At 44.7% G+C, this 24,703-nt stretch overlaps 1 protein-coding gene across 1 annotated transcript in view; it reads left to right on the forward strand.

The window, feature by feature from the left end:
* The window catches only part of si:dkey-1d7.3 (transmembrane protein 132D), a 40,842-nt gene that overhangs the window by 12,149 nt on the left and 3,990 nt on the right, over positions 1 to 24,703 (forward strand). The window contains exons 3-7 of the mRNA XM_061262069.1: positions 3,096 to 3,242; positions 9,599 to 9,776; positions 13,906 to 14,049; positions 19,412 to 19,617; positions 20,801 to 21,071. Of these exons, the coding sequence (XP_061118053.1) occupies positions 3,096 to 3,242; positions 9,599 to 9,776; positions 13,906 to 14,049; positions 19,412 to 19,617; positions 20,801 to 21,071 (946 nt within the window). The remainder of the gene's footprint in view (positions 1 to 3,095; positions 3,243 to 9,598; positions 9,777 to 13,905; positions 14,050 to 19,411; positions 19,618 to 20,800; positions 21,072 to 24,703) is intronic.

Genomic DNA, 24,703 nt, shown 5'->3' on the forward strand with positions numbered 1-24,703 from the left:
ATACAATGTATGCTACTGTGTCCTTCACTGGAAAACTGGCTGCTCTGTCTACAGCAAATGTGTTGTGTTTTGTCCACAGAAAATGCTTGCATACGTGTGTGTTTATGTAGCTGCATGTGTGTGTGTTTGTGTGTGTGTTTATGTATCCACAGTATGTCAGTGTGTTTACACTCCAGTATGTATCTGTGTGTGTGTGTGTGTGTGTTTATGTATCTGCGAGTGTGGGGTGGGATGTGGGTGGGACGGGGGGTTGTCTTTGCATTATCATATCCCCAGTCCAGCAATGTGTTCCAGATGTCATTACAAACAAGGTGCTAGAAATTGATTTGTAGATGATGATTTGTGTAACAGACATGTTGAAGTCTGCCAGCTGCTGACAAATAGTAAGCAAGCATCTTTTTCAGTCAGCCCATAGCATGCTAATGTGCGTGCTATTGGATAATCTAGTTACTATGGCTCTCCAGTGTGTGCGCGGAGGGTAGCAGAGGCATATCATTGGCCGCTGCCTGTCTCCATTTGTCTATATTGTTTGAATTCATGAGCTTAACATTGAACTCATGAGTTTTGTTGTCCTGTGCGCTATATACAGTTGGAACCAGAATTATTAATAAAAATTAGGAACAACCACACCTCGGTGATGCACAGTTAACCCTCAAGCGACTGACTGAGGTCATACCTGACCCCAGAAATATACTTTTACTGATATCTTAATGGTAATATATTTGATCCTTCCAAGCAACATGACTTGAATAAATGCATACCATTTTCTCTGGTTTCTGCCTTCATATGGAGTTTTGTGATGATTAGGTGATGACATAATCCCCTGGGGTCATATATGACCCCAGTCAAAAGTAATATATTCTGCCAATGAAACTTGATAAAGGAATCTTTATGAGTCCAGCTTTCTGTGGGGACAAGATATCAAGTGATACATACCCACAGATTTCTTTGGCAGGTAGAATCCTGAAATGTTTTGTGCAGGCTTCAATCGCTCAGCACCGATGTTGCCTGGCCATCAGGCAAAGCTGAAACAATGCATATCCATCCATCCATGATCAGCTTGCATGTCCCCTGCTCCGGACCGTTCGGTTTTAAAGGCTTCGAAGGAAAATGTTTGAAGAAAAGACGTTCTTCCATTTGAGTACTAGCTGAGAAACACCGTTCGTGCCACCCCTGTGCTGTGTTTCCTTTGCTTAGTGTTTCTGTGAAGCGTTGCCCGGAGGCTGCTGTCATCGGCGGCTTGTCTGAAGTGCGTTTAGCATGTATGCCGTGGGTTTATCTCTCACGCCGTGGGTTTATCTCCCACGCTGTGGGTTTATCTCTCACGCAGTGTGCGTTTATCTCCCACGCAGTGGGTTTAACTTTCACGCTGTGGGTTTATCTCCCACGCAGTGGGTTTATCTCACACGCCGTGGGTTTATCTCCCACGCAGTGTGGGTTTATCTCCCATGCAGTGGGTTTATCTCCCATGCAGTGGGTTTATCTCCCACACAGTGTGGATTTATCCCGCGGAGCCGTTGGGGCTGTCCGTCCGTCTCGCCGCCTGGAGGCTGACATGCTGGCGGGGGGCGGGGGGGGTGGGGGGGGGGTTGAGTTGCTGGAGGTGAGGGTTCACGCAGGAGTCTCTCTGCACTGAGTTACGGAACGCTGGAAAGAATGAGCACTGAAGCACTTTGTGGAGCTCCGGGCTGTTAAGCTGAATTCCCAGGTTTTTGTGGTTTCCTTTCAATCTGCCATCAATGAAGGCCTTAAGAACAAGGTGTGTGGGCTCCTCAGCCAATTGATAACTTGAATGAAGCAGGGCTTCTGAGAACAGCCCTCCAGCATGCAACCGGCAAACCAGCAGACACTGCGGCCCTCCAGCATGCAACCAGCAAACCAGCAGACACTGCGGCACTCCAGGACGCATAAGTGCTCTAGCTCCCTCACCGAGGAAACGACTGTCAATTTCAGTCTTGTAATGAGACGTAAGATCTCGCTTTTATTTCAGAAGTAGAACATATCAGCTTATTTGAAGTTACTGTCACTTCACTAGTGAAATTTTCTCAAGATTTTCTCAATCTTGAAATGATTCAACCTGTCTCAGCTCATTCGCAATATTTTGTTTTATTTAGCGAAAAAAGTCATAGGAATAAGATTTTAAGTGTCGATATGTGACTAAAATGCTTGTCAAGACGGGCTTATTTTTTGGTATTTGCCGTACTCCCACTGACTAATCAATTAGATGCCCTGAGTGATTAACTCTCAGTAAGAGCAGTGCCGGCTTGTCGTTTACTGTGACGTTTAATTTCCTCATGTTGAAAGCACATTAAATTGAGCCGAGCAAGATCCCACGCAAAAGATTAATACCTGTGAAAAGCTGTCTGATTGGACAAGGCGACTGAACATTCGGTCCTACAGTAAATTAGCCTGTCTGATCTGAGTTGTTTTTATAGACCTACTGGTATTGACATTACAGGTAATATATGGAGATTGACTACATGCGGTGTATGTGGGTATGTGCGCATATGCGCGTGTAGGTGAGAGAGGTTTATCTGGTTGTACTGAGTGTGTATGAGTGTGTGTGTATGTGCATGTAGGTGAGAGAGGTTTATCTGGTTGTACTGAGTGTGTGTGCGTGTGTATGTGCGTGTCGGTGAGAGGTTTATCTGGTTGTACTGAAGTGTGTGTGCGTGTGTATGTGCGTGTAGGTGAGAAAGGTTTATCTAGTTGTACTGAGTGTGTGTGCGTGTGTATGTGCGTGTAGGTGAGAGAAGTTTATCTGGTTGTACTGAGTGTGTGTGCGTGTGTGCGTGTGTATGTGCGTGTAGGTGAGAGGTTTATCTGGTTGTACGGAGTGTGTGTGTGTGTGTGTGTGTGTGTGTATGTGCGTGTAGGTGAGAGAGGTTTATCTGGTTGTACTGAGTGTGTGTGTGTGTATGTGCGTGTAGCTGAGAGAGGTTTTTCTGGTTGTACTGAGTGTGTGTGTGTGTGTGTATGTGCGTGTAGGTGAGAGAGGTTTTTCTGGTTGTACTGAGTGTGTGTGTGTGTATGTGCATGTAGGTGAGAGAGGTGTATCTGGTTGTACTGAGTGTGTGTGTGTGTGTTTCTCACAGAGCCACAGTGAAGAAGGGTCTGTCCTTCAGCACCGCCAGGCCCCGGAACGCCCACCTGTGGGGCTCCACCCTGGAACCCGGGACCGACGGTCAGCTGGGCACTGTCTCCATCACCTGTCAGAGGAAGTCCCCCGGCCCGGGGAAAAGGCAAGTCAACCAGCACAATATGTCTGTGTGTGTGTGTGTGTGTGTGTGTGTGTGTGTGCATGTCTATGTGTGTGTGTATGTCTGTGTGTGTGTGTGTGTGTGTGTGTACATGCATGGGTGTGTGTGTGTCCGTGTGTATATCTCTGTGTGTTTGTGTGTGTGTGTGTGTGCATGCAGGGGTGTGTGTCTGTGTGTGTATGTACGTTTGTGTGTGTGTGCGTGCCTGTATGTGTCTCCGTGTGTCTGTTTGTGTCTCTGTGTGAGTGTGTGTGTGTACGTTTGTGTGTTTGCTTGTGTGTGCCTGGGTGTGTGTCTGTGTATGTACGTTTGCATTTCAAAGGGAAGCTGGAGTTTCCTATGTGAGCTGCCTGTAGTCAGCTTGTGTGCTTTGCCTGTTTGACAGGATAAGTGAGATTTTCTAAAGATTGTCCCAGTTTTCGTCCATTCACCTACAAATGCCCAGGATATTACTGGAATTAAGTTATCCCTCTGCAATGACAAACTTAAACAAGGAAAAAAGATGTGAATGCTTATTATATTACATATAAGACCCTACCATACCCCAGCCTTGGGCTCCTTTCTTTGGCTAGCAGTTGTCACTGAATCAGCTTTAAAAAATTCTGAAATCTGAAAAAAAAAATTCATCCACGCTTCATAAATATTCATTACAGAATGCTTACCACCAAAACTGAGTCAGTGTACAGAAATCATGTCTGAATGCCATTTCATCTTGTATATCTTTTCAAAAACATGTATTCTCACGCAGAAAGTTTTCCTCATTGAAAAGAACTATTTAAAATTCTTAAATGTCTGACAGGCAAAATAGGGTGACCGAAGAATATACTTTTTTTTTTTGAGCATCGTTAAACGAACATCATATTTTTTTTTTCAGATAATTTAGGAGAAAGTGAGGTATCTTCAGTGGGTGAAAACAAAGTTGGTTCCTTGGGTAATTTATATCCAGCGCTGAAGTGGAAGACCCTCTCTGAACCCAAGGGCACTAGATAGTGGTGGTGGAGAGCTGCTGACTCGACACTTCCTGCCAAATTCGCTCCTAAGGTTTATTATCTTAATAATCATTAAATCCTTGCAATGGACTGTAAAATAACTGCAAGCTCCAGCAGACATTTGCACGCAAGATAATAATGATTGTGTCAAGGGCCGGCGAGATAGCGCTTCACATTACAGATCCTTCACGGGCAAACCGAGTGTGCCGTACGCAGGCCTCCCCTAAATCCCCCAGCCTGATTTTCCAGGTTGATAGTTTTTAGTGTCCAATCAGAGCAAAGAGTGTGAACTTCCTTTATTTCCTGGCCACTTAAACTCACTCGATGTTACAGGACGATGTGTCCATCCGCACACTGTGAAATATGGGACAGGCACCAGGTTCATCTGTCTGAGCAGGTCTAATTCAATCTAACTGTAAAGCATTCTGTCCTTTGTATCGAGTGAGGAACTTGAGTATCTCTTGCGGATTTCAGTCACTGATTAACTCGTAATATTTGTACTTGTATTGACCTAACCACATATTGATTTTGCTAATTATCACCGGTGATGATGCTGTTCCGCAGAATATTATGAAAAAAAGCTGAACGTTTATGGTCGGACCTTGACTCCTGAAGCGTTCTTCAGTTCGGCCAGTGTCGTCAATAAACATGATCTTCGTGACCTTTTTCGTCCCTTGTTACTGTGTGGGAGACTGATGAGATTTTCGATGAGACAAAGCAGATTTGATGGCCAAAATGGCAGCTAATCTGTCTTTAAGAAAAACCTGTCGTTCATCTTGCCGGAAGCTTCCGTACAGATGCTCTGAGCGCGTCGTTTGGACTCAACACTCATACCGTTCTCATTGGGACGCGTTGCCAAATCGCTATCCCCGAATCGGCTCAAGATATATGTAATTGGCTATCTCCTTATTTTGCTGAAGATGCCTGCGTTGCAGGAGAATGTGCAAATGAGCCCTTATTTAAATTAACAGCTTGGATTCTTTCCCGGAATGTATTGCCAGTGACACCACTGCCCCTTCTGCCTCCAAATGCTGTTGTAATTGTTTGGCAAACGGCAGTGGCCGCCAGTGTAGGCTTAACAAAATGAATCCCTCCTTATCGGTTTTATGAAACATTAGGGCCCACGCGTCCTGGAATATCCAAAAGCTATGAATCGCACCCTCCCCGCTAAAACAATCTGTGTTTTCATCAATGAGTCATATCATCCAGGTAAGAAGGTAGTGGCACAGAAGAGTCAGGGGAATACTGTGAGAAGGTTATGTATATTCAGGGTCTCTTGAATCATGCTTAGAGACATGTCTTGCTCATGTTTTTTATATGCATTTTGATTTTGGTACTTTGGTACAATTAAAACAAATTTGGCTTGGATTCATTCAACACATTTGTCACTTTGGATAAAAGTGCCTGCTAAAAATGTTTTAATGTAACGTAACATTTGTGCTCAATACAAATAAAAGCAATTTGTTATGTTTTGTATGATGTTTTGCTGAGCTTCCCCAGCTGTGATTGGAAAGAACATTAGCAAATTAGCATTGGCCTTTAATCGCACGTCAAAGTTAGAAATGGATACCCTGCTGACAAAAACAGTTCAAGCTAGGTTAGCTGGTGGACCAGTTCAGACCAGCTCCCAGCTCTACATGGTTAACTGGTTGACCAATTCAGACCAGCTCCCAGCTCAACATGGTTTAACTGGTTGACCAATTCAGACCAGCTCCCAGCTCAACATGGTTTAACTGGTTGACCAGTTCAGACCAGCTCCCAGCTCAACATTGTTTAACCAACTCAGGCTTGAACTCATGTCATGAAAACAGACAAGCTACCAGCACTAGCCGGTTGACCAGCCCATACCCAGCTTGACCAGCTAATGGCCAGCTTGACCAGCTCAATTTTCAACCTGGTCAAGCTGGCATAGCTGGATTTTACAGCAGGATAATAATTTAAATTATTGCCATTTAAGGCAATTTCTTGTAAATGACTTCAGTGGCTAGATCCCCCCTCCCCCCATTCTCGTGCATCCCTCAACGTTCCATGGTAATCCACTACCCACCCCATACTCCAGCAATCCTCATTTCATGGGACCTGACCCCTTATCAGTATTAATCTGTAATATATCAGTGCCTTATCCCTGATTAACAGTCTGCCTGGACTCCAGCGGGACCAGACAGACTCATTAGATTAATGTGAATATCTGAAGCCTGGACAGTGGCTCATTAACCACTAAAATACTAAAGCAAGAGGACCTCTCTCTTTCTCTCTGTCTCTGTCTCTGTCTCTGTCTCTGTCTCTCTCTCTCTGTCTCTCTCTCTTTCTCTGTCTCTCTGTCTCTCTCTTTTTCTCTGTCTCTCTCTCTCTGTCTCTCTGTCTCTCTCTTTTTCTCTGTCTCTCTCTCTCTATCTGTCTCTCTCTTTCTCTCTCTCTCTCTCTCTCTCTCTCTCTCTCTCTCTCTCTCTCTCTCTCTCTCTCTCTCTCCCTCTCTCTGTCTCTCTCTCTCTCTGGCGATTGAGCCATTGCTCTGCAGGCTGAGAGACAAACTTGCAGGGCTCACCCTACCAGGAGCTGTTCAGAGCCCCAGCCTGACAGTGTCTGCCTATGCAGACGATGTCATGGTTTTTATTAGAGGCCAGGAGGATGTTCAGGTTTTAACTGATTGTCTGATTGTCAGCTGTCATATAGGGGAAGAGTTCTGGTTGCCAATAATTTGGTGGCCTCGACCTTATGGCACAAACTAATAGTTTTGCAACCACCCAGGGGTCTGATCCAGGAGGTGCAGAAGCTCCTGGTGGATTTCTTCTGGTCCGGACAACACTAGATCAGAGCAGCTGGTCTGTACTTACCCCTGCATGAGGGGGGACAAGGCCTTATGGACATTGCCTCGAGAGTAAAAGCATTCCGAGTGAGAACTGGTCAGCTGTTATTGTACTGTTGGGAGACAGACAAATTTGTGTATTGGACCACTTCACATATGATAATGACCGCTATCAGTTTCAAGGTTCCCCCTCTGGGGATTTTCCACTGGACTCCAGGGGGGAGCGGGGCAAGGCCTCACAACCATTAAGGATTTGAATGGCCCAATCCGAGGTGCTTGGGATAGGCGCAATTCCTTACCACCAATCAGAGGTTACACTTGGATTTGTAGACATATTTCAATATATGCAAATGTAATCCTTTAAAACATCCCAAACACCATTACTCTTTGGAACATTTTCCTGATTGTAATAAACTTTCCTGTTTTCTAATGACGAACATCGGATCTGCTTCTTCCTGTGACAACGGTCATCTTACTGGTTCCTGGTAAAACTTAGATTTACTAACAGTACCATAGTGAATTAAGCTGGCTGGAGCCTGCGCGAGTGTTGCTAAGGAAGGCTGGGCGATTGGGCTATGACAAACAGCTCTTTTTTATTCAGCCTGAGGAGGCTGACTTGACTGGGCTCACTCCATTCTACCAGTCAGTAATACAGTCTTAAAGCTACTTGCGCACCTGCTGGAAAGCCGGGGATGTGGCTATTTGAAGAGTCACTGTTCTATAATAGATTCCTACCTAGTAAAACCTTGTCCTCAGCCAGCCTACGTTCCAGCTTGCGGGAGGCAGGGTGCACGAAGTTGGGGCACCTAATAAGGTCTACGCAAGCTTCAGTGGAAGTGCTTGGAGAGATGGCCAGCATCAGGTCCTCAAGGGTGCTGCAGAAGAATAACAGAAGAGGTCTGTGTGTCCCTGCCAGAACCCCTCAGAGCGTTTGTGGAAAACAATACCCAAACTGACTAATGGGATGATGAATGTGAGTATGTTTTCCCTGCTCTGACTCTCATTGCCAACACGGGGGAATGGCAGGAGGGGCAGGGGCAACTGCTGTCTTTTAGGACCCCAGAGCTGGGGGAGTTTCAGGCAGTAGGAAAGAAGGCAGCATACCATGCTCGTGTAAAAGTATCTCAATTACACTCACTGGCAGGGATGAAGGCGTCGAGGTGGGCCAAATCTTTTGGTCCAAACTTTCCCCAAATGGCTGCTGGAGGTCCCTGTATAAGGCCCCCATTGAGAAACGGAAAGGTGATCTTTAGTGGAGGATCATTCATGGGGCTATAGCCATAAACAGACATCTGGTGCACCTGGATCCTAGTGTTGGGGAGGGCTGTCCTTTTTGTTTGGAGTCCCTAACCCACCTGTTTTTACAGTGCTCTCGATTAGCACAGGTTATTGACTTACTGAACAGTTTTTATCAAGGCTTGGGGGAGGAGTGTTCACGTGAGGTTTTAATTTTTGGGCAAAGATTCACGGCACAGAAGAAGCGTGTACAAACGCTCATTAATTTCTTGTCAGGGGTAGCTAAACTAGCAATATGGAAAACCCGGAATAATCAAGTCAGAGGGATGGGGTCAGTAGACCCTGCAAAAATGTTCAGGGGGCTGCTTGCAGCCAGGCACAGAGTAGAGCATGCATACTACAGGCTTGTAGGAAACCTTGAAGGGTTCAGGAAAATGTGGGGGTTTGGGAGTGTCCTGTGTACTGTTGATGGAAATGGAGAGTTGTGTCTTGCTCTGTGAACCTTTTTCTTTCCCTTTTTCTGTTTTCTTAGTCTCTGTTGCAGTTAGTTTTTGCATTTTGTGTGTGTTGTAAGTATCCTTTTTTCATTTTCTGTTTTTTAATAGCCTGTGATGTTAAGCTTTATTTGTTAGTGTCACAGTAAAGGTGGCTTAAAACTCAAAAACTCTCCCTCTCTCTGTCTCTCTCTCTGTCTCTCTCTCTCTCTCTCTCGTCTCCAGGCCTGGCTGCATGTGTGTGTGTGTGTGTGTGTGTGTGTTTCAGTATGTGTGTGTGTGTGTGTGTGTGTGTGTGTGTGTGTGTGTGTGTGTAAGTATTGTAAGGGTAATTTTCTTCATCGATTCTAAATTGACAATCTGTGTTAACATAAGGACAATCACGTGATTAAAGATAACCTTTTATTGTGTTTAGTAGTGTAGTGTTTAGAAGTGAGTCTTTCACTAGGTGTCTCTCCTTCTCCTTCTCTTCTCTCCTTCTCCTAGAAGGGGGTAGCTAGCACATTCCAGTCTTACAGACAAGGGGTAACAGTGAAGACAGCTGCGTGTCTTGTTGTTTATGTCCCCCCCCCACTTCTGAGTCAGTATACTGAAATCTCTATTTAAGTCATACTGTGTGTGTGTTCAAATTGAAGAGCTATCAGAAAGCTGGTAGGCCTTCCACTCTCTTGTTCTGTTTGATTAGATACATAAGAAATTTAAATACAATAATAACGATTGTTGTTTTACTGTGGATCTGTTTCATCAGACAATGCTCACCTGTTTTCCCTAACAGTCTCTTCACTCTCTCCCTCTCATCTCCAGGCCTGAAAGCGGCCTCCTGGAGCTACTCCTGCTGGACTTTGTGACAGAGGAGCCCAGTGGCCAATCAGAAATGCACGAGGTCACATGGCAGCTAGAGCTTCCTGGAGGCCAGCGCAGAGGCGAACAGGGCATCATGGGAATCTACACCACGCCTAAGGACTATGTGGGCCTGGCGCCTCTCATCGTGGTGAGCTCCTCGCACACAGAACATCATCCTGTGATGGACAGAGACATAACTATTGTCATATTGGGGTTCAGACATCTAGTGTATAGTATAAATGATTACAGATATGTGGTATGTGAAACCTGTTAGGACTGTCGGGGTGAATATAGTTTACCCTGCAGGTAATGCATGGCTGACCAGATCTCTCATTTAGTGCCAATATGGGCAACTTCACCTAATAGGGCTTTCAGTTCGACAAACTGGCTACATCACTGTTGCTTCGACTGCATTTTGCCACCAGAACCCATTTTTTATTTTGAGATAGTAGGTACTTGCAAAGTCTGATAGCCTACAGTAATCTCAGGGATCGGAGAATGAGTCCAGAGATGGGGAGTGTGGCTGGCAAGGAGACCGCCCGTTTGTTAAGAGGGAAATTAATGACAAAACTGCTTGTGACCTCATTCAGTAAGGTCTTGAAACTAATGTTGCTGTTCTGACTCAAGCCCAGTCGACATTTTAAAGCTTTTCTGAATGCTGTGTACATGTTTTTAATAATACATTTCTGTTAAAAGTATAATTTCATTCCTGCTCAAAATTCGAGGCAGAACAGACTGCCGTTCCAGCCCCTACCCCCACCAATTACCCTCTTTCGCCCCTCTCTCTGTATCTCTCTGAAATATCAGTAATTACCCCCCCACCGTCCGGTCGCTGACCTAGCTACAGTGACCTTCCACGTGCTGCTCTTTGTAAAAACGTGTCCTTGTCAAAACCCTGTCCATTTTCAAAGACCAAAGGAACGGATTGCCATGTACGTCGAGTTCATCCTGATGTGAACTCACCGTGTTCCGAACACCAAGTTAGCTTGCAATGTTCTGACCAGTGCAACTTTCATGACGAATACTTCCAGATCAGCTTTGGTTTTGTGTGTGTGTGTGTGTGTGTGTGTGTGTGTGTGTGTGTAAATTGAATTCCTTCCCTTTTAATAAAAATAATAATTGTGATTAACCGTAACATGCTGGTGGGGAACGAGAGACTATGAAGTGGGGCAGGCTTATACGGCGGTGTTCTCTATAAATGTTGGTCCAATTCACATCAATCAAAATGTTTTAGTGTCTGAGATAATAAGCAACCATAACTATAAAGCACATTCCTAAGGAGAAAAACTACCACCGAATGGACGTTAACTTCTGGTGGAAGTGGCCGCTTCCCCGTGTTCGGAACGCAGTACGTTACCTTACGAGCGGCCCCAGAATTTAATGAGGGCACACGGAAACATACCTGTGCATGTTGTACTAGTGCAGTACTATTACTGAATCTTTTCCTTTGTTTTTAGCCGTTTGCCTTTCCTTTCATGACTGAGGACTGGCTGTTAGTTACATAGGGCATTGTCACATCCTAATCACTGATTACTATTCGTTATGTGGCCACTGTTACTTTGTAATTATCTGCTGCTTGTTGCTATAGAAACAGCAGTATTGTAGTTAGTGCTACATAATTGTTCTTGTCCTTGCTTTCTTGGTCGTAGGCTGGGAGTTATATTACTTGTTAATGAAGTTTGTTAAAATAATAATAAAAATAAAAGTATGAAGGTATAATTAATTATTGCATGATATGTTTTGTCCCTTTGTCTTCTTAAGTGTTGTCTGGGAATAGAATAGGGGGAATCTCATGTGTAGTAATCAACATACAAGCAATTAAAAAAATATATTCACAAAAATGAAAAAAACATAAAGTAGATAGAAATGAAAGATTCAGCGAAGGACATTCTAGTATACACTTCCATACATAAATTACATAGAACTTACAGTATATGAATGACTTAAAACCAGTTAACACGAAGACACATTTATGATCCGGGGAGGCTGTGGGTAGCCCTTAGCCTATAGCCTACTGCATCTCACTGGATGGTTCCACAGTTAAAGTCACTGAGATCACATTTCTTCTCCATTGGTCTTGGTCTGAAGAACAGCTGAGCCTCTTGACCACGTCTGCATGCTTTTATGCAGTTAGTTGCTGCCACATGATTGGCTGATTAAATATTTGCATTAACAAGCTGGCGTACAGGTGTACCTAATAAAGTGCTCGCTAAGTGTATATGTGACCGAAAACGTAAAGTAATGTAAGACACTAAAGGGGTTACAGTTGTAGTGGGGCTTGTTTCTACTGACAATGTTCATCCACAGGGAGAAAATTAACCGGTAATATTGAACAAGGCGAGAGTAAGTGAAGTGCCGAGAATAGGGAGGTAATGTGGGGGGTCACGCCCCGAGTCTGCAGCGTGTCCAGCTGTGAGGTGGATGTCACATAGGGGCAGAAATTCAGGGAGAGGGAGTCCCCTCCTGTTACCCTGCTACACAGTGACACTGCAGGCCGGATGTGAGAATGACAGAAGAGTGGCAGAGTAATTTTCTGTAATGTAAATTGGAAAGGACGGTGGGGGGGGGGGTTGAATAGATTCCTGCTGTGTGCAGGATTTTGTTTTCTCCCTGCAAGGCATTCTGGGATTATATCGCCACACGACAACGGATTTATAAAGGAGAATGAATATTGTCCTTGTTCCGTAGTACTTTCTTGTCCTTTGTCAGTAAAATCCCTGTCTGGCACCAACGTTCCACGGTCAAAGTCACTTCGATCATATTTCTTCTCATTCTGATGTTCTGTGGTCTGAACAACAACTGATCCTCTTGACCATGTTTTTATGCATTTAGTAGCTGCCATACAATTGGCAGATTAGATATTTGCACTCAGTATGCTTAAGTCATTCTGTGACCCACCGCTTAAAATAGGGAAACGTGTGCAAATATGGAAATAAAAATTAAAATCTCTTAACATGCCAAAACTATATGTATACTGAAACTATGTATAGTGTGTGTATATAAATAGAATTTGACTGGTGTGACCTTATTTTCTGTATTGTTTTAAATTATATTATCTCATCTGACCTCCTTAACCCCTTTTACGACTCGCAGTCCAAGCCCACTGGCTCAGAGTGAATCCAAACATCTGTCGCCTACATGCAAGCAGTTGTGATGAGTCAAAATAGTGCCCATAAAAGCCTGCATTTTATTAACATTTTAAAATTTTTGCTCTGGCAGCTGCTGACAGCTGTGCCAGTCTCTCAGTCCCACCCCCCCACATACCCCCCATTCTATATTTGAAAGCACATCTGTTTCTTCTGTCCGATAAACCAACGCCCAAACATCATCGGCCAGTGCAACTCATATGTTACTCAGATTAAAATGTCCTTATCAAAGTCTGTGTAGTAGACCCCCCCACCCCAGTCTAATGTGCGGCCAAACCAGCGAATTTTACTTGCAACTCTCTCATATTATTTCCTGAATTATATAATGGATTCGATGATTACATCTAAAAGCAACTCACTAACTGGGCAATAAGAGAAAAAACTAAACTGTTGGCTTCACTAGGTCATTTTCCGCCATCCACTATTACAACCTGTTCTGAAAGAAAAGAGAATGTTCTTTCATTTTAATCCAAATGAACCTGTTAATCCTGTTGTCCTTTTAATCATTTAATCGGGTTGCGTTGTTCCGAGGGTGCGAGTGGAATTTGGAGTGCAGGAAAGTATAGTCTGATGCTTGTCCCTGTGGGAAACTAAGTCGAAAAAAATCATTATGCACGTCCCGGTCTTTTAGTACGAGTCATCGAGTTCAAATCTGAAAAGAAAGGAAACAGGCTACTCTTCAATGCTCCCATTTAATCAACTATATACACCAATGTTTCATTTGGTGTATACCTGCCCTGAAACAATTTGGGAATTAAAGCATTAAAGAATAGTGTGCAGGGTTTTCCTTCTTTTACACTTGTCCTCGTTCTGCTTCCCAAATTACTGACTCTGGGCAAGCATTTTGTGTGGGCATAGTTATTCTAGTTTATTTTCTCGTAGTAAGAAAACAAAACACTACTGTTTCAGGAAGGACCTCCCTCCTCCCGCCTGTGTGTGAATGCTGTCGAGTACCCTTCATGAACCTGTCAGTGGCGGAAATAAAGTATGCAGTATGCTGTCAATCACTGCTTTGAACCAATGAACCGATCAATGCACTACATTCATTGCCATCGCAGTGTCACTGAGAACATATGATATAACATCCATGGGTACACCTTGACTTAATCCACTCTCTGTTGCCCCCTATAGGACACGGAGCTTCTGAACACGGCGGTATTGTCGGGGAAGAGAGTGAGCATGGCGGTAAGGACCGTCGCCGTGGCAGTGGACGGGTCGGTCACAGATGTCTCGAACTTCACCCAGTGCAGGTCCACCGATGAGGACGTACTGAAGGTAACAGCCTTCCCGCCCAACGTGAACCTCGAGCACTCATACTGTTTGTTTAAACCAGGGCCGTCCAACCCTGTTTCTGGAGCCTGTAGGTTTTCATTTCAACCATAAGTCTACTCAGACACCTACTTTACTCTACGAGTCTGCTAATTGAAATCAACACGATTGTTAGCTGGTGAATGTGGTGTGCTTTGTTTTGGTTGGAGTGAAGACCTGCAGAACTGGAACAGGGTCAGGCAGTCCTAGTTTAGTGGCAATCTAGGATTTCCTTGGTTTTGTAGGATTTAGCGGCCACCCATGGTGACTGGTGGTCATAACAGGTCTATTCTACACTTCAATTCCCATAGTTCCCCACAACATACAGCCTTCTCACACGTTTTCCTTCTTGTGATTATTGTTGTGGTTTCCATTTTTCGGTCACATCAGTACTTGTACTATCATCCATTGTTGTAAAATGAGTGCAAACGGAGACAGATGTGCTCAAACTCCACCTCCACTTGTGTTTATGCCGCTCAAATTGTCACTGCTAGAAGTACAGTGGTTCAACAAGAAGTAGAAGAGAGTGCAGAAACATCTGCCGTATATGTAGATGCGTTGTTTATGCGGAGTTGTGTTTTCCTGATGGTGGCGTGTGGAGTGTATTTTAAACTGGGCCACTGTGCTCAGCAGGACACAAATCACACCTCTGGCTGACAGCCAAACTGAGGAAGCTTCATCATCAGTCCAGCTCCACAGCTGCAGGCAGTGTTTGTGGAAAGTGTGGCACTAGGTCAATAGTGATGATGGAAAAACCACTCTCTTTTTCTCTCTCTCTCTCTCTCTCTCTTTCTCTCTCTCTCACTCTCTATCCTTCTTCACTCTGTATCTCTCGCTTGCTCTCTCTCTCTCTTTCTCTCTCTCTCTCTCTCACTCTCTATCCCTGTCTTGTTCTCTCTCTTACTGTCTCTCTCTCCATTTCTCTTTCTCTCTCTCTCACTCTCTATCCCCCTTCACTCTGTATCTTTCTCACGCACTCTTTTCTCTCTCCCTCTCAATTCAATTAGATTCAAGTTGCTTTATTGGCATGACAGAACAATACAGTTTGTTTTGCCAAAGTATATATATAAAAAAACATAAATTTCACATTGCTCAATACTTAAAATGAAAGATTATCAAGAAAAGAACACTAACCATGAATTAAAATAAGAATTGAAAAAAAAAGAAATAAGATAAAATAAGTATAGATAAAAATAAATAAATAAATAAATAAATAAATGAAGTTTGGGCGATACACGTTTTTTTGTGCTCCAAGTCACTCCTTGTCCTTAAGACGCTGGCAGGCAGTGATATATTCCGCCGCCCGTTGACGGCACTTCTTCTCCTCTCCTAAGAGGATGGGGAGTTTATTTTTAGCTGGCAGATGTTTAATTTGGGGGGTGTCTCTGATGAATTTTGTGAAAGTGTATATTTCTAATTTGGATGTATTTTTTAAATTTTGTCAGAAAATGCAGCTCTGTCTCAACTTCATTAAGTTGGCAGTGCTCACACAGCCTTTCCTCCTTGGGAAGCCATGTTTGGCGATGTCGGCCTTTATCGATGGCCAGGCTCACTGAGTCAATGTAGTTCTTAGTCTTTTGTGAGTCAACGTGTTCGCATAATCTGCCATGGTGTGCTGTCTATTTATGGCCAAACAGCATTGCATTTTGCTTTGTGTTTTTGTTTGTGTGTTCCAACAGGTGATGTAGTTTTGTTTGTGTTGTGTTATAATTTGGTTCACTCTGATTTAATTCATGGTGATGCTGTCCTGAGGCTTTAAGGTGTTAGGGGTGCTTAGTGAACTGAGCCTCAGGACCAGTTGTGTGAGGGGACTCTTTCCTCTGCGCAGCTCTTGGCATTGCAGGGCTTTGTAATGGTAAGAGTTTGGGTGGCAATTACTTTTCCCTCTTTTATATTTTGATTACTTCTGCCCTGCATGCATTGTTTGTAGTTTTTATTTGTACTTTGTATTTGTACTCTCACCCCCCTCCCCCCCCCCCTCTCTCTCTCTCTTTCTTTCTCTCTCTCTCACTCACTCACTGCCTGGGGCATGGTCACACATATTGGTTATTTTTGATTTGTATTTGTATTGAGAGGTCCCTCTGGATTTACTGTATATGTAGTTACTGCTGGACGGTCCAGTCCCTTTCTGAGTGAATTGTTTAGGAGGTCAGATTTGGTGACGATGGGGTTCCTGAAGGGGATTCTGAGGATGTTCTCCACACCGGGTGCCCTCAGGACCCTGTTAAGGAATCAGAGCGACACACACCCCGATTCAAAATGTCCGCCCGACTGCACAAACAAACTAAAGCACAGAAAGCAAACGCGTGGACAATCAAATGATCGCACGATTAATGTACCCAACAAAGTGCAATCAAAGGTCCTCTGCCCGGAACACTAAAACTGAAACACACAAGCAAACATGTAGCTCACCCAACAACCGAAACAAGAGTCTACAACCAAGCACAAAACGAAAAAGCTGTTCTTCAAAATGGTCACGGATAGTTTTTTTAAAGCTTGCAAAAGCTCTTGTACTCAGATATAGATTAAACAGTGGAGCTTGGATTTCATGATAAAGGGCTGAGATTAGCATCTGCATGAAGGTAAAACTAAGGAAAAACCTTTAAACCTGAATGAGTGCGGCACATTTGCGACTTTGCTTTGTGTTCAATGCCCTGAAGTGTATCCCTTGCTCACTGCATTATCACTATTACACGGTTAAGGCTTAGCAGCTAAGTTCACTGGAGCAGCAAAAATAATTCATTGAGTGCCCAGTTAAGTGATGGGAAATGCTTTTTTCCTCATCCCTCATTGACTGTCGAACATTTGCATGATTTGAAGATCACAATAATGCTCTTTTCTTGTTATTGAATTGAAAAAAATACTATGAAAGATGAGGCAATAGTCTAGTGCATCAGCAGTAATGCGAAAGGCTACAGGCCTGATTACACGATGGCATTGTCTGAGACATGTATAGCCGAGGCAGGGAAACGGGTTACAGGCTGCAGATAATGTCACACGCTGAGTTATTGCAACACCGGGGGCCCTAATGCATAATGGGAATGTCTCAATTTCCGACAAATGCATTCATGAGGGATCTTCTCTGCATTTTCTATTGGTGTTGGGAGAGTCCTGCACGTATAATACATATGTGCATTTACATACACACATTTGTGTAGGTTTAATACAGCAATTCAGGAAGAAGCTCTGCGTGGTCAGTGAAATAGAAGATGAATTACACAATCGAACACTTATTGATTGATGGAATAAGCATGCCCATTTTTCAGGGAATTGAAGACAGAAAGCGGGAGAGGGCTTGTAGTGAAGCTTCGTGGGCTGTTTCGGGAAGTACATGTATTTATATGGATTGGATAATGAAGAACATGAATGATATGTGCAGTATCCTTATGTACAGTGGTCTGGATCAAGAATGAGAATTTTCTTGAAACAAGATTAAGACCGACTAGATCACTGATGGTCAGGGTTCAATAAGGACCAGAGTTTAAACTGACAGGATCAGACCAGTGTTACTGATGGTCAGGGTTCAGTAAGGACCAGAGTTTAAACTGACAGGATCAGACCAGTGTTACTGATGGTCAGGGTTCAATAATGACCAGAGTTTAAACTGACTGGATCAGACCAGTGTTACTGATGGTCAGGGTTCAATAAGGACCAGAGTTTAAACTGATTGGATCAGACCAGTGTTACTGATGGTCAGGGTTCAATAAGGACCAGAGTTTAAACTGACTGGATCAGACCAGTGTTACTGATGGTCAGGGTTAAATAAGGACCAGAGTTTAAACTGACTGGATCAGACCAGTGTTACTGATGGTCAGGGTTCAATAAGGACCAGAATTATCTTTAACTCTCAGAGACCTCAGCATATTTTTGCTGATTCTCCTCCTCTTATTTTTTTTACCTCATAACTTCAGTCCGCCGGTACCATCACCATGAAACCATGTTTTTCAGAACAGACTCAGCTACAGGAACAAAAAAACTAAACAGTTGTTTCATTGTATTTTCTGTGAACTGCAGTGAAAGATCCAAAAAATCTAAATAACTCAAGTAAATAAATGATTGTATTTTAAAACACACAACCAACACATAATCTGTTCCATGGCTTTTTATTCTTATTTTTCTTACTCCAAGGTCTTGGCAAGAGAAAAAAACAAAAACAATATCACATTTTCATTTCTTCAAATCACCCTGGAGCTTTCAATCTGTGATTGCAGTTGTTTTACTGATCCAAGTGAAACAATTGCAATTTTGGTAGCCTATTTTAGGGTCCAACTGCTGTTCTTCCAAGCTGTTTGTAAAACGATTTCCCACGTAACATATGTCTTTGCATAACTATTGGATGATGTTGATATTACCACTGTGAGCTGGCCACAGGAGACTGAGACGGTGGCGTTAGGGACAAAAAAAAAAACCCCAGGTCGCTGCTCTTGTCGTGAACATGCACTTTAGATACTAAAACCAGGAAGAGAATTCTCGTATGTCCGGGCCTGGCTGGATCGTTGCTTCTCTGACCTCCCCTCCATGCGGGTGTTGGAGAAGTGCGACTATGTGTACAGTTAGTGTCATGAATACATTGTTTAAATGCACAAAATATACAGTCAGGTCCATAAATATTGGGACATCGACACAATTCTCATCTTTTTGGCTCTATACACCACCACAATGGATTTGAAATGAAACTAACAAGATGTGCTTTAACTGCAGACTTTCAGCTTTAATTTGAGGGTATTTACATCCAAATCAGGTGAACGGTGTAGGAATTACAACCGTTTGTATATGTGCCTCCCACTTTTTAAGGGACCAAAAGTAATGGGACAATTGGCTGCTCAGCTGTTCCATGGCCAGGTGTGTGTTATTCCCTCATTATCTCATTTACAAGGAGCAGATAAAAGGTCTAGAGTTCATTTGAAGTGTGCTATTTGCATTTGGAATCTGTTGCTGTCAACTCTCAATATGAGATCCAAAGAGCTGTCACTATCAGTGAAGCAAGCCATCATTGTGGTGGTGTATAGAGCCAAAAAGAGGAGAATTGTGTCGATGTCGATGGTGTTTATGGACCTGAATGTATGTGTGAATTTTTACATAATATATGTGCGTGAACCTTTACACAAATAATACCGTTTAAAAGTATGAAAAGATGCTACATTTAAAAGGTTGTATCTGCTTGGAGCTCATTCACCTATATTATATTTGGAGCTCAATATCTCAAAACCTATGAGAGCGCAGATAGAACCTCATAATCCCAACGTCACAGTGATAGTAATCCATCATTATCTCTCCCCATTCTCTGACCAACCCAACCCAACCCAACCCCGCCCCACTCCCCATGCAGGTGTCGGAGAGGTGCGACTACGTGTTCGTGAACGGGAAGGAGACGCGGGGGAGGGTGAGGGTGGCGGTGAACTTCACCTACGGCCCCCTGAGCTCCCAGCTGGAGATGAGCGTGTGGGCGCCCCGCCTCCCGCTGCAGATCGAGGTGTCCGACCCCGAGCTCAGCCAGATCAAGGGCTGGAGGGTGCCCGTGCCGGCCGGCAAGAGGTGGGGGCCATCTCCATGACAACCACCTTCGGGGGGGGGGGGTCCGGCAGAATCTCAGTGTTCCCCCCCCGCAGGGATGTGATTCCGGGATTCCTCTTGAAAAAACAGGAACGTGAACGATTTGTTTATTTCCGCAAGACGGTTCTTATCTCCATGACTAGAAATCCGGAAAATCTCTTAATGTGGTCAATAGAGGGGTTACTAATGCAGAAAATGGTGGCTGGAAGCAGACTGAGCTTGTATTAACCGCGTATAAAGAGTTATGTAGATATATTAAAAAAAAAAAAAAAAACGTCCTCCGTTGATGTGTGTCACAGAAACGAGGTGAAAAGCCTGTTCCCGGAGCCGGGGGCTTTAATCACGCGGGATTAAGAGGAAGGCTGTAATCGCTTTGCTTGGTCAGGGGGGGCGTGCGAGACCCCCCCACTGTGCCCGAGCAGAGGGCGGGGGGGTTGGGTTGTGGCCGCCTGTAGTTCTGGTGGCTAAGGTATATGACTGGGACCCATATAGCTGTATGGGTAATGGATAAAAGCTTTTGGATAAACTGAGGTAACGGACCTTGATGCTGACGTCCGTTCGTTGCAGTTGCACACCAAGGTCCTGGGCCTGCCAAAGCTGAGTTTTGCCAGCTCACATGGAGCGGCATAATTGGCTCACTGCTCCGAGGGTGAGGGGAGGATTCCGCAATGGGGGTTCCAGCGCCGAACGGTCGCAGGCAGGAAAACGCGGCTTGGAGAAGGCGCGTTGTTCTCAGGATCACCTGATCCATCCAGGCTGCCGAGGGACGGGGTGTAGGCGGTGTATCCCTAGCTAACACACGGGCAATTGGAGTAGATAGGGTACAATTGGCTACTAACTTTGGAGAAAACGGGAAAAATCTTTTTAAAAATTTTTAAAAAGCTTTTGGAAAAAATAGCTAAATAACTGTAATGTTATTAATGCTAGTGGCTATGGTACATGACGGGATCGGAATGTTGGTGGTTGAAGTCTAGCCACAATATCGGTGTAGCCACGATAAGATCGACCCAGCAGTTGGGCCCTTGAGCAAGGCATTGCTCCAGGGAAGGATTGTCTCCTGCTTAGTGTAATCAACTTTAAGTCATTTTGGACAAAAGCATCAGCTAAATAACTGTAATATAATGTGTGTGGAAACTCAGCCGTCCCCTCCCCGTGCGTCTCTCAGGTCCAGCAGGGAGAGCGAGGAAGAGGAGGACGAGAAGAAGGGTCGGGGCTGCATGCTGCAGTTCCAGCACGCCCTGCTGAAGGTGTTCACGCCCTTCCTGGCAGAGCAGCCGAACACGCGCCTGCCCCCCGCCCGCTTCCTGGGCGCAGACTGGCGGGTGGACGTCACCAGGCTGGTGCGCTACTCGCTGAAGGTGGAGAACCCTCGTGTGGCGAGGGTCCAGGGGGGCAGGGTGCTGCTGGGAAGGGCGGTGGGAGTCACCTCCGTCAAGGTAAAGACCCCCCCCCCCCCCCCCGTTTCTTAATGTGAAGGGTGTCGAGGACCCGGCCCTAGGCCCGCCTGATGAGAGATTGACAGAAGATGGGTTAGGCAGGAATGCATTGTTAACCCCTCGCACACGCCAATGGGGTAGGAGTAAAAGCTCCCGTAAGAGAAGTATATGGTACAAGATAAATGTACAACCGTGTATGGACACTGAGGAGTCTGAAATCAGAGGACTTAGATTTAGGGTTTTAGAGAGCAAGGCTAAAGGTCTGACTGAGGCCATGCGTAGAATGTGTTCTAGCATGACCGTGGAAGATGCTCAACATGCTGAACGGGTAATTGGTGACCCAAGGAGTTTAGCGTTCAAAGAAACGGTAGATATGATAACATACTTAGTTGACATGTGTGGGCTTGCTCCTACAGGGGAGGAGCACAATGCCTGGTTAAAGCAACAGGATGAGGAAAACAATGAAGATAATTGGGAGACCAAAGAGTATGAGGAGATGGAAAAATGTGTCCGCACAAATAATTTATCGGATAGATTCAAAGGACTAACAGTGGAGGAGTTAAATGATGAATTACACTCAGCTATTAGCTGGATTTCTTTCGTAGATCCCTTAAGGCGCCACAAAAAGGGGCACCTGAAGAGTGTATTCAGATGGTGGCAGGCACTAACTTCTGGCTTGCAAGGGTCATGCTCAGTTGTTGTTGGATGTTGGCTGGAAGGATGTCTCCTGTGAGGTTGGATTTGGTGGTGTTTGTGTTGTAGCCTTCACCCAGTGTGGAATGTCTGAATCCTGTGGTTTTACCCCTTGATGCCTCAAAAACGGTTTCCTCAATTTAGTCCATTTTGTAAACACTGAACACGTCTTAAAGTATATATTTGTGGCAGATAGTAGAATAGCGCAGCGACAGATTGAAATGAAGAGAGGATTTTAGTAAAACTTACAAACCCAAAGACAGAAAGGCAAAGTTAGACTCTTTTGACAAGTACTGACAAATTCTACTGACCTGGAAAGATAAGATAAAGTCCCAAAAGAAACGAGTAAAAGATCCAAGAATGACAGCTTGTCTCATCCGCTGTTAAATGCACCAGAAAAGTAGGCCTTAAATCTGATCAAGTATGCGTGCACAGGTGTGTCTATTAATAATGTGTAGCGCTAGTGCAGGTGTGACTGTATTAATAATGTGTGGTGCCCCCTGTCTGTGTGTGTGTGTGCTGGTGCAGGTGTAACTGTATTAATAATGTGTGGTGCCCCCTGTCTGTGTGTGTGTGTGCTGGTGCAGGTGTTTACATTACATTACATTAATGGCATTTGGCAGAAGCTCTTATCCAGAGTGACGTACAAGTGCATACCCATAACCAGGGATAAGTGCGCTGAAAGACCCTAGAGGGAAGTACAATTTCAACTGCTACCTGCACAACAAAGATAAGGACCAGGGCCTATTTGTAAAAAAAAAAAAATAATTTTTAAATCTTTTTTTTATTTATTTTTTTACAAACCACAATACGCAAATGTATGAACATACCCCTTAACTAGCCAAACACTGCTTACCTAGCCAAACGAAAACATCCTGATACACAGAAAGTAAATCATAGAAAGACAACAATTAAGGTTTACTGGGAAGTAGGGAGGGACAGGGAGAGGTGCTGCTTGAAAAGTTGCGTCTTCAGTTTGCGCTTGAAGATGGGAAGAGATTCTACAGTTCTGACTTCAACGGGGAGTTTGTTCCACGACCGTGGCGCCAGAACAAACAGTAGTCGTGAGCGTGAGGTGGAAGTTCGGAGAGGGGGAGGTGCCAAGCGGTCTGTGGAGGCTGAACGAAGAGGTCTGGCAGGGGTGTAGGGTCTGATGATTTTTTGGAGGTAAGCTGGGGAAGACCCTTTAACTGCTTGGAAGGCTAGCACCGATGTTTTGAATTTGATGCGAGCCATGACAGGCAGCCAGTGGAGGGAAGTAAGCTGGGGGATGACGTGAGTATTTGGGAAGGTTGAAGACCAGACGAGCTGCTGCATTGGGAGGCCAGCCAAGAGGGAATTGCAGTAGTCCAGGCGAGACAGAACCATCGCTTGGACCAGGAGCTGGGCCGAGTAGGGGGTGAGAAAGCGGCGGATTCTCCGTATTTTGTATAGGAAGAACCTGCATGACCGGGTCACCACCGCAATGTTCTCGGAGAGGGACAGTCTGCTGTCCATCACCACGCCGAGGTTCCTTGCACTGGGTGATGGCGTAAGTGTAGTATCCCCTAGGGAAATGGAGAGACCCAGATGGGGAGAGGTAATGGCAGGGATCAATATCATTTTAGTCTTACCGGGGTTGAGCTTTAGATGGTGGTTGTCCATCCAGCTCTGGATGTCACTCAGGCAAGCAGAGATACGGGCTGAAACCTGTGTTTCAGATGGTGGGAATGAGATGAAGAGTTGGGTATCGTCCGCATAGCAGTGGTAGGATAGACCATGTGCAGTGATAACAGGGCCAAGGGAACGAGTGTAAAGAGAAAAAAAGGGCCTAGGACTGAGCCCTGGGGAACTCCTGTGGCAAGGGGCCGAGGTGTCAATACCGTACCAGCCCAGGCAACCTGGAAGGAGCGACCAGAGAGGTAGGACTCAATCCAGTCCAGGGCTGTGCCACAGATCCCCGTTGCTGACAGGGAGGGCAGGAGGATGGAGTGATCCACAGTGTCGAAGGCAGCAGGAGATCTAGAAGAATGAGGACAGAGGGGAGGGAGGCTGCTCGTGTGGCATGGAGTGATTCACTGACGGAGAGGAGCGCTGTCGAGTGGCCAGATCTGAAGCCAGACTGATGGGGGTCTAGCAGGTTGTTGTTAGAAAAGAAAGAAGAAAATAATAATAATGTAAAACCCCACTCTAACCCAACAACGGAATTTATCGGCGTGCTTGCCCTTCTGGTGTTGCTGAAAGAATATTAGTAGGGTTAAATGTTACTGATCACGGGGCATCCAAGCATTCCCTGTGTAACAGTGAGTGTTCAGTAAGCGAAACCACACAGATCAAGTTTAACTTTATTTTACCAGGCAGGTTACGTACTTAAACACATTCTGTTTCCATATAAAATATAAATAAAAGTATTACAAAAGAAACTAAATTACGGAGTCTTAAAAGTCATACCTGGTAACAAAAAATACATATGGGGGTCTGGCTACAGACACCCTGTACATAGAAGCTATACACATGGTGTCCGCCCAAATCGCTTGGTTTCCCCTGCTTATAAGCCGAAACCAGGCCTCTGATCTCCATCTAAAAATGGTCCAAATCCAAATTTTGTCAATTCGGATTTAGAAGCATTGCTCTCCAGGTGGTGGGTGCTGGTCAAGAGATGGAGACCGGTGGCTTCACGGGGGCAGGTTTCCACAGTTTTTCCCAGGTTCCTGGATGGTTACCAAGTCCTAGGTTTACTGTTGTGGAAATTAGACCATTACACCAGTCGCACTGATACAAGCAAAATAATACTAAACATGAATATACCCTAAACCTGCTTTGTCATGAAACATCCCATGCTTAATTCATTCCAGTGACTGAACCCTGAGAGTACTGAGACAGAGTGATTCACAAGAGAACAGATGGTCTTCCCTTGTCAGCCCTTCATGCGCCCAAACAAGGTGCAGAGAAGGGACTAT

The sequence above is a fragment of the Conger conger genome, chromosome 12, assembly GCF_963514075.1.
Source record: "Conger conger chromosome 12, fConCon1.1, whole genome shotgun sequence".
Taxonomy (NCBI): Eukaryota; Metazoa; Chordata; class Actinopteri; order Anguilliformes; family Congridae; genus Conger; species Conger conger.